Source organism: Oryctolagus cuniculus, chromosome 11, assembly GCF_964237555.1.
Source record: "Oryctolagus cuniculus chromosome 11, mOryCun1.1, whole genome shotgun sequence".
Classification (NCBI taxonomy): Eukaryota; Metazoa; Chordata; class Mammalia; order Lagomorpha; family Leporidae; genus Oryctolagus; species Oryctolagus cuniculus.
The window spans coordinates 30,507,350-30,519,619 of NC_091442.1; the positions used below are offsets into that span (position 1 = coordinate 30,507,350).

The window sequence follows — 12,270 nt, forward strand, 5'->3', positions numbered from 1 at the left end:
TAAGGTCTTCACATTTATAAAATCACATTCAGATGGTCCAGTGTTATATTCCTCAAAAATCTATTAAGATGGGTAGGAAATACTCTACTAATACTAACTACGAAACAAAATGCATTTCCCACAGTGGTACATACCTTTCCGATCCTTAGACTTCAGTGCAGTCACATGAGAGAGCTAGAAAACACAAAAAATGCAATCAGAAAAAAGTGTTTTAGTTTATGAAGAGTTGGTTAATAAAACTGGAAAAGCTACCAAGGTAGACTGTAAAATATAGATTTATCAATTCCTAACAATAAGTGCTAACCACCGTGCATATTTAAAATGCACATACACATTATGATCAAATACTCAAAGAATGTAAAATTCGTAAGCTAAGCAACTAGGTATCTAAAGACAATGGGAAGAAAAATCATGTAAAATTACACAGTACAACCAAAACACAAAGATTTTGGAGATTAACATGTCTAAAAACTAGCACATTAAAGGATTATTGTAAAACAGGTGCAGGTGATATAAAGGGCTACTGAATACCAGAAGGAGCCTAAGACTATGAAGCTGAAGAGCTAGTTCTTAGGCCTACAAGTATTTATGGCCTAGTTCCCTATGAAGTACCAAAAACCAGTGTTGTCCTTAGAGATGTGAGAGAAGGCAGATTAGCACAAACCCACTCTCTCAAATTATAACAAAAAACTAAAGCACACTCTTAACTAAAGCATGATGCGTATATAATCATTCCTGGGTGCAAAGAGAATGCTACTATATATAAGCAAGTAAAAGTAGTCCTAAAGCTAAAGGATAATTTTTATTTTATTCTACTGTTACTACCTTTAACAACTGGAGTTGGTCAAATGTTAATTCCTTTACTGGAATTTCAAACAGTTCAACTGGATCAGCTTCAAATTTCTAAAAAAAAAAAAAAAAAAAAAGAGAGAGAGAGAGAGAAATAGGCACCAAATTATTATTGAGTGTTTACATGAGACAGGCCTAATAACTTGTTAAACAATGATAACTATTAGGTAGCCACTGTGATACCATATAAGAAAGCCCTCCTTACTAGCTCCCAGCTCTTTATTCCGGCTTTTACTTTTAAAGTAGGTGGGGAATGCCTGAAAGAGAAAATCTTCAGGAAGGAAGTAGTGGCACTGAAGACACAATGAAAGATAGGGAGAAGTGGGTTGTCATTTCTCTTATTTCCTGTCATGCTATTTAACATTCTGACAACAGCTACACTGCCTGACTGGGTTTCACTCACAAGCAAGTCTGTTCTATTAGGCTTTAATGCCATATCAAATGATAAAGTGTCACACTGTTAAAAACACCTCTATCTTCTATTTGTGAGTTAAGGTAACACCAATAAATAGCAGTCCAACAAATATACTAAAATCCATTAATTCAGTAGTGTACAATTAGTGTGAAACTGTATTTGCATAGTTGTTCTGGAAGAATAAATAAGAAACTATTAAAGAAAAGTAGTGAGGCCAAGAAAAAAAATAAAAATTTGTTTTTCACTTCATCACCATCTGAACTACTTGCAGTTTTTCTGAGTATGATTTTTTTGTAAGAAAAATGCCAGCTTTTTTCTAAAAAAATTAAAACTCAGCCTAAAAATATATGTAATTCATTACTTCCCTTACCCAATTAATTCATTCAGGTCTGCTTTAGTGCAAGACAGAGTCTAGTAAAAACATACTCTTCAATTAGAAATGATACTTTCACAGATTTTTACAAATTATAGGTAGATTCATTCATCTCATTCTTGGCTAGCAAGATCCTTTTTACTGCATTAATGTTCCCCCACAGCAAAAACAACCAGCTCCATTTCTGCCAAGTTATTCTACTCTTGTCAACTGAATAGATGCATCTCCTTCTGCCCTGTTCCTAGTAGCATACCACACATCACACTATACCACAATAACCCAACCCCCTGGGACTCTGGTTAAAATCTGATAGCAGGTGGAGCCAGGTGCTAATTTTTGACTGTGGCTCTTCCTGCTTTAGCCAAATCCTATCAGTCTGTTAACAGAGAAAGTGTAAAACAGAAACAGATGGAAACCTAAGAAACAAACATGATAATTCCTGGTCTCCTGCCCCAATTCAGTGACAGTGGCAGAGAGAACCCACCTGGAATGTCCCTTGGTTAGCAACACAAAAGAACACATTCAGCAATACAGAGACTACATTCTGGGAAATTAACATTCTTACATCATTCTCAATGTAGTAACAGCTCGAGAAAGGAAAGTACTGGCATTAATTGCCAAAAAACTGAATTGACTCTTTTTAACTAAAAATACAACAAAGTTCTAATTTTTAAGCTGTTTACCTAACAGAAAAATAGTTTAAAATGAAGGAATTTCAACATACCTTCTTCATAGTCAAGCAACAAGTGAGATCATGATATACCACAGGCACAAAGTCCTTTGAAAGGTGTACATCAAATTCCACAAAGGCTGCACCCTGACAGAAATAAAGTATTTAAAAAATATTATTTGGTGTACAATGTATCTGAAAGTATGAGGACATCAAAAACTTTTCATTATAAAAGTATAGGCTTGTACATAAAACTCCTGCTGATTGAATTTCTTCTTTTTTTTCTTCTGTGAAAGCACAGCAACTTTTTCATGGCAAAAAATGGGCACAGATCCATTTGAAAACAGCTCCCCCACAGGTGTCAGTTCTGCTACTGCTAACAGCAGCACTGAAACCTGACAGGACCTGGAGTACAGGGCTCCCTCGCCTTGCTGCCCTGCTATCTTAGCTGGACAGGGAAACCCAAAGATGAGGCAATGGAGGAGTAAGCTGCAGAGCCTCCGAAACACACTCCCTGGGACATCTGAGTAATAAACTTAAGAGCCAGAAACTAGCAAAATGTCAGAAGTGGACTAAAGAGGAAGCTAAAATTGCTCAACACAGAAAACAAAAATGGGCAAAAAGATCGATGGATGTGCCAGATTTCCTGATGGAAGCAGAAACAGATGAGGCAGATGGGAATTACAGTTAAGAATGTATTTTAAAAGTTGGATCCATCATTTTTTGGCTATTTGGCTAAGATCAAGTGTAAAAGTAAATCCATTCTATGAATTAATTCAAATAAAGGCCAAAAACATAGAAAGACATATAAATGTGTACATTTACTGAAAGCAAGCCAGCTGGGATCAAAGGAAGCAGGGTCTGAGAATCTGTGTGCGGCCCACAGAAGAGCAACACAAGAATGGGTGGATGTATTTCTAAACTTACAGTGGGTTGTCATAGCAGGGGAGCAACTCGTGTAGACTTACAGACTCCAGACAACCAGAGGCTCAAATTATGCCTATGAAGTTTACTTCCTTAGTGATACCTATGATAGCAAAGCCCACCATCCCTAAATAGTTCTATTAAACATTTTAGCTTTCTAGTTTACATGTTTAATTTTACAAAAATCAACATTGTTTTGGAAGATAGTCTTAATAAGAGACAAAAGCTAATCCCAAAATTCATTTGGAGACTCCAAAAGTCAATAGATCAAAACACCTTCAAAGATGTTAACATTAAGATGTTAATAAACAATTAGTAAGATTTTAAAAATGTGATCCTTGGGGCCAGCGCTGTGGCAGAGCGGATAAAGCTGCCTTCAGTGCTGGCATCCCATATGGGTGTTGGTTCGAGTCCTGGCTGCTCCACTTCTAATCTAGTTCTCTGCTATGGCCTGGGAAAGCAGTAGAAGATGGCCCAAGTCTTTGGGCCCCTGCACCCACGTGGGAGACCTGGAAGAAGCTCCTGACCCTGGCTTCGGATCAGCACAGCTCTGGCTGTTGCAGCCAATTGGGGAGTGAACCAGCAGATGGAAGACCTGTCTCTCTGCCTCTCCTTCTCTAACTCTGACTTTCAAATAAATAAATAAATCTTAAAAAAAATGTGATTCTTACAAGTTTTAAGAATTTCACCAGAATACAGAAGACGGCAACTTAATAAAATCCTCTTTCAAAAAAAATAGAGAACCTGAAAATTCCTTAATGGAGCCATCATATTTTTATAGCTAACAAAATGTTTCTATTAGTTAGCTATGGTGAAAAAAAAGTTAGCTATGGTGAACTAAAACTGCCCCCAAGTTATGAATCAATATATTCATAGATTAATATCATCTTTCAACACAAAGACAAAACTATCTGTTATTAATATTTAAGGCATTAAAATAATTGCTACAATCAATTTAACATGTTATGAATTATAAATTGTATTATTATTTTGTATACCACAAAGAAGAGAAGAATATTGCTAATTAAACCATGACTCAAAGTTAGGGTGTAGGGAAAAGTGCTTGGCCTTCAAGTTAAGCCAGCAGTTGAGACACCAGCATCCCATATGGGAGTGCCTAGGTTCAAGTTCTGGCTTAGCTCCTGATTCTAGCTTCCTGCTAATGTGTACTTGGGAGCACAGACCATAACAGCTCCTCTGGCTGAGTCCCTGCCTCGCACATGAGACTCAGCTGGTATAGGCATTTGGGGGAATGAACCAGCATACAGGAGCACAATCTCGCAAATAAATTTTTAAAAAAGAACCTAACATGTAAAACCAATTCCAATTTCAGAGAGGCTTTCTGGTCAGGTATAGAGAAACAGGTTGAGAAAAAAAAAAAATCCCAGGTGTATTTTTTCTCAAGTTTCAGCTTTTTAAAAAGCTAGGGGCAGGGCCAACGCTGGGGCACAGCAGGTTAACACCCTGGCCTGAAGTGCTGGCATCCCATATGGGCGCCAGTTCTAGTCCCGGCTGCTCCTCTTCCGATCCAGCTCTCTGCTATGGCCTGGGATAGCAGTAGAAGATGGCCCAAGGTCTTAGACCCTTGCACCCGCGTGGGAGACCCTAAGAGGCTCCTGGCTGCTGATCGGTGCAGCTCCGGCCATTGTGGCCATCTGGGGAGTGAACCAGTGGATGGAAGACCTCTCTCTCTGTCTCTACCTCTCTGTGTAACTCTTTGAAATAAATAAAACAAATCTTGAAAAAAAAAAAAATGCTAGGGGCCAGCGCTGTGGCATAGAGGGTAAAACCACTGCCTACAGTGTCAGCATCCTGTATGGGCCCATGAGTCCTGGCTGTTCCGCTTCTTTTTTTTTTTTTTAAAGACTTTTTTTATTTATTTACTTGAAAGAGTTAGAGAGAGAGGTAGAGGTAGAGACAGAGACAGAGACAGAGACAGAGACACACATAGAGAGAGAAAGAGAGAGAGAGAGAGGTTTTCCATCCGCTGGTTCACTCCCCAGATAGCCGCAACAGCTGGAGCTACGCTGATCCGAAGCTAGGAGCCAGGAGCTTCTTCTGGGTCTCCCACTTGGGTGCAGGGGCCCAAGGACTTGGGCCATCTTCTACTGCTTTCCCAGGCCATAGCAGAGAGCTGGATCAGAAGTAGAGCAGCCCAGGCCGGCGCCACGGCTCACTAGGCTAATCCTCTGCTTGCGGCGCCCACATCTCGGGTTCTAGTCCGGGTCGGGACGCCGGATTCTGTCCTGGTTGCTCCTCTTCCAATCCAGCTCTATCTGCTGTGGCCCAGGAAGGCAGTGGAGGATGGCCCAAGTGCTTGGGCCCTGCACCCAAGTGGGAGACCAGGAGGAAGCACCTGGCTTCTGGCTTCGGATTGGCGCAGCGCGCCAGCCATAGCGGCCATTTGGGGGGTGAACCAATGGAAGGAAGACCTTTCTCTCTGACTCTCTGTCTCTCAGTGTCTATAACTCTCTGTCTGTCAATCTCTCTCACTGTCTATCTCTGCCTGGCCAAAAAAAAAAAAAAAAAAAAAAAAAAAAGAAAAGAAAAGAAGTAGAGCAGCCAGGACTAGAACCGGCGCCCATATGGGATGCTGGTGCTTCAGGCCAGGGCTTTAACCCACTGTGCCACAGCACCAGTCCCCGGCTGTTCCATTTCTGATCCAGCTGTGGCCAGGAAAGCAGCAGAAGATGGCCCAAGTGCTTAGGCCCCTGCATCTGCATGGGAGACCCAGAGGAGGCTCCTGGCTTCTGATTGGTGCAACTCTGGCAGTTGCAGCAGTTGGGGAGTGAGCCAGCGGATGGAAGGCATCTCTCTGTCTCTCTTCCTCTCTATAACTCTTTCAAGTAAATAAATAAGTCTTAAAAAAAAAAAAAGCTAAAAAACAGATGAATCCTTTAAGAGTGGATAAAATAAACAATAAAAAGGCATTAAGAAATTTAACATGATCAAATGGTAAGTAAAGTAGGACCTGATTTTTTTAAAAAAGTGTTACATGAAATCACCATCAAACCCTACTAAAAGCATTATTTCCAATGTTATCTGAATAGGCACATTATTCAAGTAGGGAAAGCCAATGCTTAACAGGAACTTTTTTCTTGCTTCAATAACCAAAAATGTGTTACATCAAAAAGGTTGCTTATGATTCTGTTTTCATTTCAATCTTTACCATGGATCTAAATACAAACACCAACAGAGATTTTATCTTCTCTTAGAAACATGTTTAAAAGAAGCATTCATTTTGTAATTAATCCTTTTTAAGCTGTTAATGTAGATTGCAGGAGACCGCCCTGAGCTCATTTCCCTACCTCAACACTCCAAAGTTGTTTCAAGAAAGGTTACTTACGTGACTAGCAGCATTTCTTAAGGAAGCAATAGTATTTTCTTGAACTTTAGCCAGCCTGAAATAGAGAAATACAGCTAACTACAGAAAAGAAAAAATGACAAAATAAAGAAGCCAACTGTATTTTCAACAGTGGAAATAGTGCTTATTTTCTATACTGAGGTTGATTTTGTGAATCTTCAAAATGCGACTATAACCATCACTTGGCTGATAGGTGCATGTATTTCATAAATGCAATGTCGATTGTAGAATATTCAAGATGAATACAGACATATCTTGCACCATACACATACTTTCCCTGTACTATGGGATTCTTTTAAAGTCAAGGTGACTTAAGGTGATCAACTAAGGAAAACAATCCTTTTCAATGGCGGGAAGAAACATAGAAACTTGCTCCTTGCAAGGAAGCCTCCAGGGGACTTAAACCTGGCAGACTGTGGCGGAGAAGACAGACATACTAACAGGGCAGAGATATTAAAATAACATTAAGATAAGGACAGGGGGCAGGCGCTGTGGCCCAGCAGATGAAGCCACCGCCTGTAGTGCTGGCATTCCATATGGGCGGCGGCTCAAGTCCTGGCTGCTGTTCTAATCCAGCTCTCTGCTATGGCCCGGGGGAAGCAATGGAAGACAGCCCAAGTGGTTGGGCCCCTGCACCAGTGTGAGAGATTAGGGAGAAGCTCCCGGTTTTGGATAGGACCAACTCCGGCCTTTACAGCCATTTGGGGAGTGAACCAGCAGATGGGAGACCTCTCTTTCTCTTTCTGCTTCTGCCTCTCTAACTCTGCCTTTCAAATGAAAAAAAAAAAAAAAAAAAAAAAAAGAACAAGGACAGAAAGGAATAAAGCTTAATGTTTGGTAACATGTGGCCTGAAGGTACTTTTTTCCTTAAAATGTAATTTAATTTACAATTTAATTTACAGACGTAAAAGATTATAATGATCACCATGGATCCCAAAACTATCACAGAATCACTTTAAAATAAAAGCATGTAGGAGTAAAAGTTACAGTAGAAAATCTGTGGCTATGAACTACATGAACACTGGTGATCACACCAATTTACAAAGTTGTAAGGAAAAGACAAGTGTACCAGGCTGTAATCTGTGTCTGCTAAGAAACAGCGCATCTTTCTGTTGAGGTCTAGGCTGAACATTTAATTTTACTTAAACTTTCTTAGAATCATGGATGCTTGGACCAGAAAGGAACACTAGGGATAATCTTGTTCAAACCCAACACTAACACACTGAAGTCACCAAAGCTTTCTGAATCAAGTTTCCCCTCCTGGCCTTCTACTTTTAATGTCTCCCTCGTCATCAACTCAGCACAACATTAACAAGACTGACCAGAAGGCTGGTGCTGTGGTGAAGGGGGTTAAAGCCACAGCTTGAGGTACCAACATCCCATATGAGCACCTGTTCAAGTCCCTGATGCACCATTTCCAATCTGGCTCCCTACTAATGTGCCTGGGAAAGCACTGGAAGACGGCCCAAGTGCTGCACCCACATGGAAACCCAGAAGAAGCTCCTGGCTCCTGACTGGCCCAGCTAAGGTTGTTGCAAATAAATATACATATTAAAAAAAAAAAAAAAAAGACTGACCAGAATCTTTGGAGAGAGTTGGCCTCTATTTGAAATTATGTTTCATTCCCAGATTATTAATAACAGTCATCTGACCTTTAATGGTCAAACCCACAAAATCTTTACCGAACATGAACTACCAAATAAATGCTGATCCTCCTCAAACATTCAACGTACTGGGCGGTCGTTGTAGAGTTCCCTGCTCCTCGATGTCCAACATCCAATGGTATTCTTGGCTTCCAATACTTGGAAAATGATGATTTCATATCACAACTGTATCCTGGTATTGGCTTAATAATTATGAAGTCAACTTTCACAGAAGAAAAAAGAGAGAGGGACAAAGATTAAAAATGATTGGAAAGGACATTATGAGCTCAATTACTTTTAATTGTACTCAAGGGGCCGACACTGTAGTACACTGGGTAAAGGAACCGCTTCAGTGCCAGCATCCCATATGGGCGCCGGTTTGAGACCCGGCTGCTCCACTTCCCGATCCAGCTCTCTGCTACGGCCTGGGATAGCAGTAGAAGATGGCCCAAGTCCTTGGGTCCCTGCACCTGCATGGGAGACCCAGAAGTTCCTGGCTTCGGATAGGCGCAGCTCCGGCTGTGCGGCCAACAGGGGAGTGAACCAGGGGGTGGAAGACCTCTCTCCGTGTCTCTCTCTCCTTCTCTGTATGTAACTCTTTCAGAAAATAAGTAAATCTTTAAAAAAAATTGTACTTAAGCCAGCTTTATCAACCTCTATCAATTAGAAAAAAACATATCAAGGGCCGGCGCTGTGGCTCACTTAGCTAATCTCCGCCTGCGGCGCTGGCATCCCATATGGGTGCTGGTTCTAGTCCCGGTTGCTCCTCTTCCAGTCCAGCTCTCTGCTGTGGCCCGGGAGGGCAGTGGAGGATAAGCCCAAGTGCTTGGGCCCCTGCACCCGCCGGGGAGACCAGGAAGAAGCACCTGGCTCCTGGCTTCAGATCAGCGCAACACCGGCCATAGCAGCCATTTGGGGAGTGAACCAACAAAAGGAAGACCTTTCTCTCTGTCTATAAATCTACCTGCTAAATAAACAAATAAATGAAAAAGAAAAAAATATATCAAACCAAAGTTGATTCAGGGGCTGGCGCTGTGGTGTAACGGGTTAAGCTGCCACCTATAATGCCAGCATCCCATATGGGTGTTGGTTTGATTCCTGGTGGCTCCACTTCTGATACAGCTCTCTGCGAAGATGGCACAAGTGCTTGGGCTCCTGCCACCTCCATGGGATAAAATTCTAGGTTCTTAGCTTTGGCCTGGCCCAGCCCTGGCTGTTGAGGCCATTTGGAGAGTGAACCAGCTGATGGAAGATCTGTCTCTCCATCTCTAACTCTGCCTTTCAAATAAAATAAACCTTTTTTAAAAAATTAATTCAAAGTAAAGCTTCTAGACAATTTAACAATGTTTTTTAAGTTGTTTTAACCAATACCCTAAAATTTTACTTTAATCTTTACACCATTCTGCAATACTCAATTTAAAAATTAAAATTCCAGCTGATGTGGTTTAGACAGCTCCTTTCTTGGGTCCTCTAATAATGACTGTCTTTTGTTTTAGATCCCGTGAATTTAAACTGCTTTTTAGATTAATTTTCTCCAGACTTAAAACAGTGAAATTCTAGGTGGCCAGGCACCTCAGATGGAAACAGTCTCTGTAAGCTGGCGCTGGCACTGGCACTGGCTCCCTCAAGAACCCACCTCCAGCTGAGAAGCCACCTCTTGTTGGAACCCTGTCTTGACTCCTATTCCCAACAACGCCCCTTTTTAGCATGAAGCAGCCAGAGCCATCATTGCCTAGTTCTCCTAACAGAAGGTAGAGTCCATTCATCTTGTGGAGTGGGGGGGAATGTGAGGATGGGTTAAGATTTTTTTTCTTTCAAAATCGTGCTTAAAAACCCCACTACCACCAGACATTTTGGGTTTTCTCTTGGAGCCCTGCTCCATGCCACTCTGGCTGGAGGTCTCTGACTCTAATAAATCTAAAAAAAAAAAAAAAAAAAAGTCAGCTGAACAACAGTTTATTTGAATGGGTCCTCCAACCTCTCCAAACTTACCTCTTACTTTGCCAATTGTTTTCCTGGAATTTCTGCTCATGATGGGAAGGGTGAGGATTCCAGCACTCTTCCCACTCTCAGCAATGGTGGATGATAAGAGGCACGCTGTTCCCACATGTCCAGGAAGAGCATCACCCTGAACTATATGTTCACTGAGATCTTCCTGAAAAAGGAAGGACCCAAAAAATGTGAATTTTTCAACTTTGTCAATTCCAAGATCAAAGAACTCTCTTAAAGTCAACTCACAATTTATGAGGGAGGACCGATGAGAAAGAAATACAATCAAATTTATAATCAGGTAATTCTGATGGCTTTATAATAAATGATACATTTATTTTAAAATATAAGATTTAACATACTGATTAGTCATAATCCTGCTGGTCTTCTAATAATGCTTCTAATATTCTAACCTGTATTAGGAGAATCTAAATCCCTGCCTGAAATTTCTAAGCACTTTTACATTAAAAATCTAAGATGTAGGGCCGGCGCCGTGGCTCAATAGGCTAATCCTCCACCTAGCGGCACTGGCACACCGGGTTCTAGTCCCGGTCAGGGCACTGGATTCTGTCCCAGTTGCCCCTCTTCCAGGCCAGCTATCTGCTGTGGGCCAGGAGTGCAGTGGAGGATGGCCCAAGTGCTTGGGCCCTGCACCCGCATGGGAGACCAGGGGAAGCGCCTGGCTCCTGCCATTGGATCAGCGCAGTACGCTGGCCGCAGCGGCCATTGGAGGGTGAACCAATGGAAAAGGAAGACCTTTCTCTCTGTCTCACTGTCCACTCTGCCTATCAAAAAAAAAAAAAAAAAAAAAAGAAATCTAAGATGTATTTTTAAGGAATTTTAAGCATATATTGTAATTTTCCAATAACGTGTTTATATGGGTGGCACAAAGGGATAGTTACTGTCTAGGAAACCAAATACTCACTTTAAGATTATACTGAGTATTATGTCAGCCTAGTATATGAATAAAAACGTATTTCTGGGGCTGGTGATGTGGCATAGCGGGTAAAGCCACTGCCCGAAGTTCCAGCATCCCATATAGGTGCCGGTTCAAGTACTAGCTGCACTTCCAACCCAGCTCCCTACTAATGTGCCTGAGAAAGCAGCAAAAGACAGCCCAAGTGCTATGTGGTTGGCTGCAACCACATAGGAGACCTGGAAGAAGCTATTGGCTGCCGGCTTTAGATCTGCCCAGCTCTGGCCACTGTGGCCATTTAGGGAGCGAACCAGCAGATAGAAGATCTCTCTCAATCTCTTTTAACTCTGCCTTTTAAATCTTTAAAAAGAAAAAAAAAAAAAAAAGTACTTCCAAGGCCAACTCTGTGGTGCAGCAGGTTAAAGCCCTGGCCTGAAGCGCCAGCATCCCATATGGGTGCTGGTTCTAGTCCCGGCTACTCCTCTTCCGATCCAGCTCTCTGCTATGACCTGGGAAAGCAGTAGAAGATGGCCCAAGTCCTCGGGTCTCTGCGCCAGCATAGGAGACCCGGAGGAAGCTCCTGGCTTCGGATCGGTGCAACTCCACCCATTGCAGCCATCTGGGGAGTGAACGAGCAGATGGAAGACCTCTCTGTCTCAACCTCTTTCTATAACTCCTTCAAATAAATACAATAAATCTTTTAAAAAAAAAAAAAGTTTTTCCAGAAATGCTAAGCCAGTCAAAGTGAAGCTAGGATGTTCAGGAGATTATTAAAAGGTAGGCAGGTTCACTTAAAACATCTTAGAGGGGGCCAACGCTGTGATGTAGTAGGCAAAGCCACCACCTGCAATGACTGCATCCCATATGGGTGCCAGTTCGAGTCCTGGCTGCTCCACTTCCAATCCAGGTTTCTGCTATGGTTTGGGAAAGCAGAAGATGGCTCAAGTGCTTAGGCACCTGGACCTGTGTGGGCAATCTGGAAGAAGCTTCTGGCTCCTGGCTTTAGATTGGCCCAGCTCTGGCCATTGCAGCCATTTCTCTCTCTCTCTCTCTCTCATTCTCTGCTTCTCTGTAACTCCGCCTTTCGAATAAATAAATAAATATTAAGGGGGAAAAAAAATGTGCTC

General features: G+C 41.9%; 1 protein-coding gene across 4 annotated transcripts in view; it reads right to left on the reverse strand.

Moving 5' to 3' along the window:
- GPCPD1 (glycerophosphocholine phosphodiesterase 1) overlaps positions 1-12,270 on the reverse strand; it is a 60,924-nt gene that overhangs the window by 20,828 nt on the left and 27,826 nt on the right. For all 4 annotated transcript variants that reach the window (XM_002710841.5, XM_051846186.2, XM_017341764.3 and 1 more), the window contains 6 exons: positions 10,231-10,393; positions 8,329-8,461; positions 6,578-6,632; positions 2,362-2,454; positions 826-903; positions 135-174 (listed from right to left, as the gene is read on the reverse strand). In XM_002710841.5, coding sequence (XP_002710887.1) covers positions 135-174; positions 826-903; positions 2,362-2,454; positions 6,578-6,632; positions 8,329-8,461; positions 10,231-10,393 — 562 coding nt within the window. The remainder of the gene's footprint in view (positions 1-134; positions 175-825; positions 904-2,361; positions 2,455-6,577; positions 6,633-8,328; positions 8,462-10,230; positions 10,394-12,270) is intronic.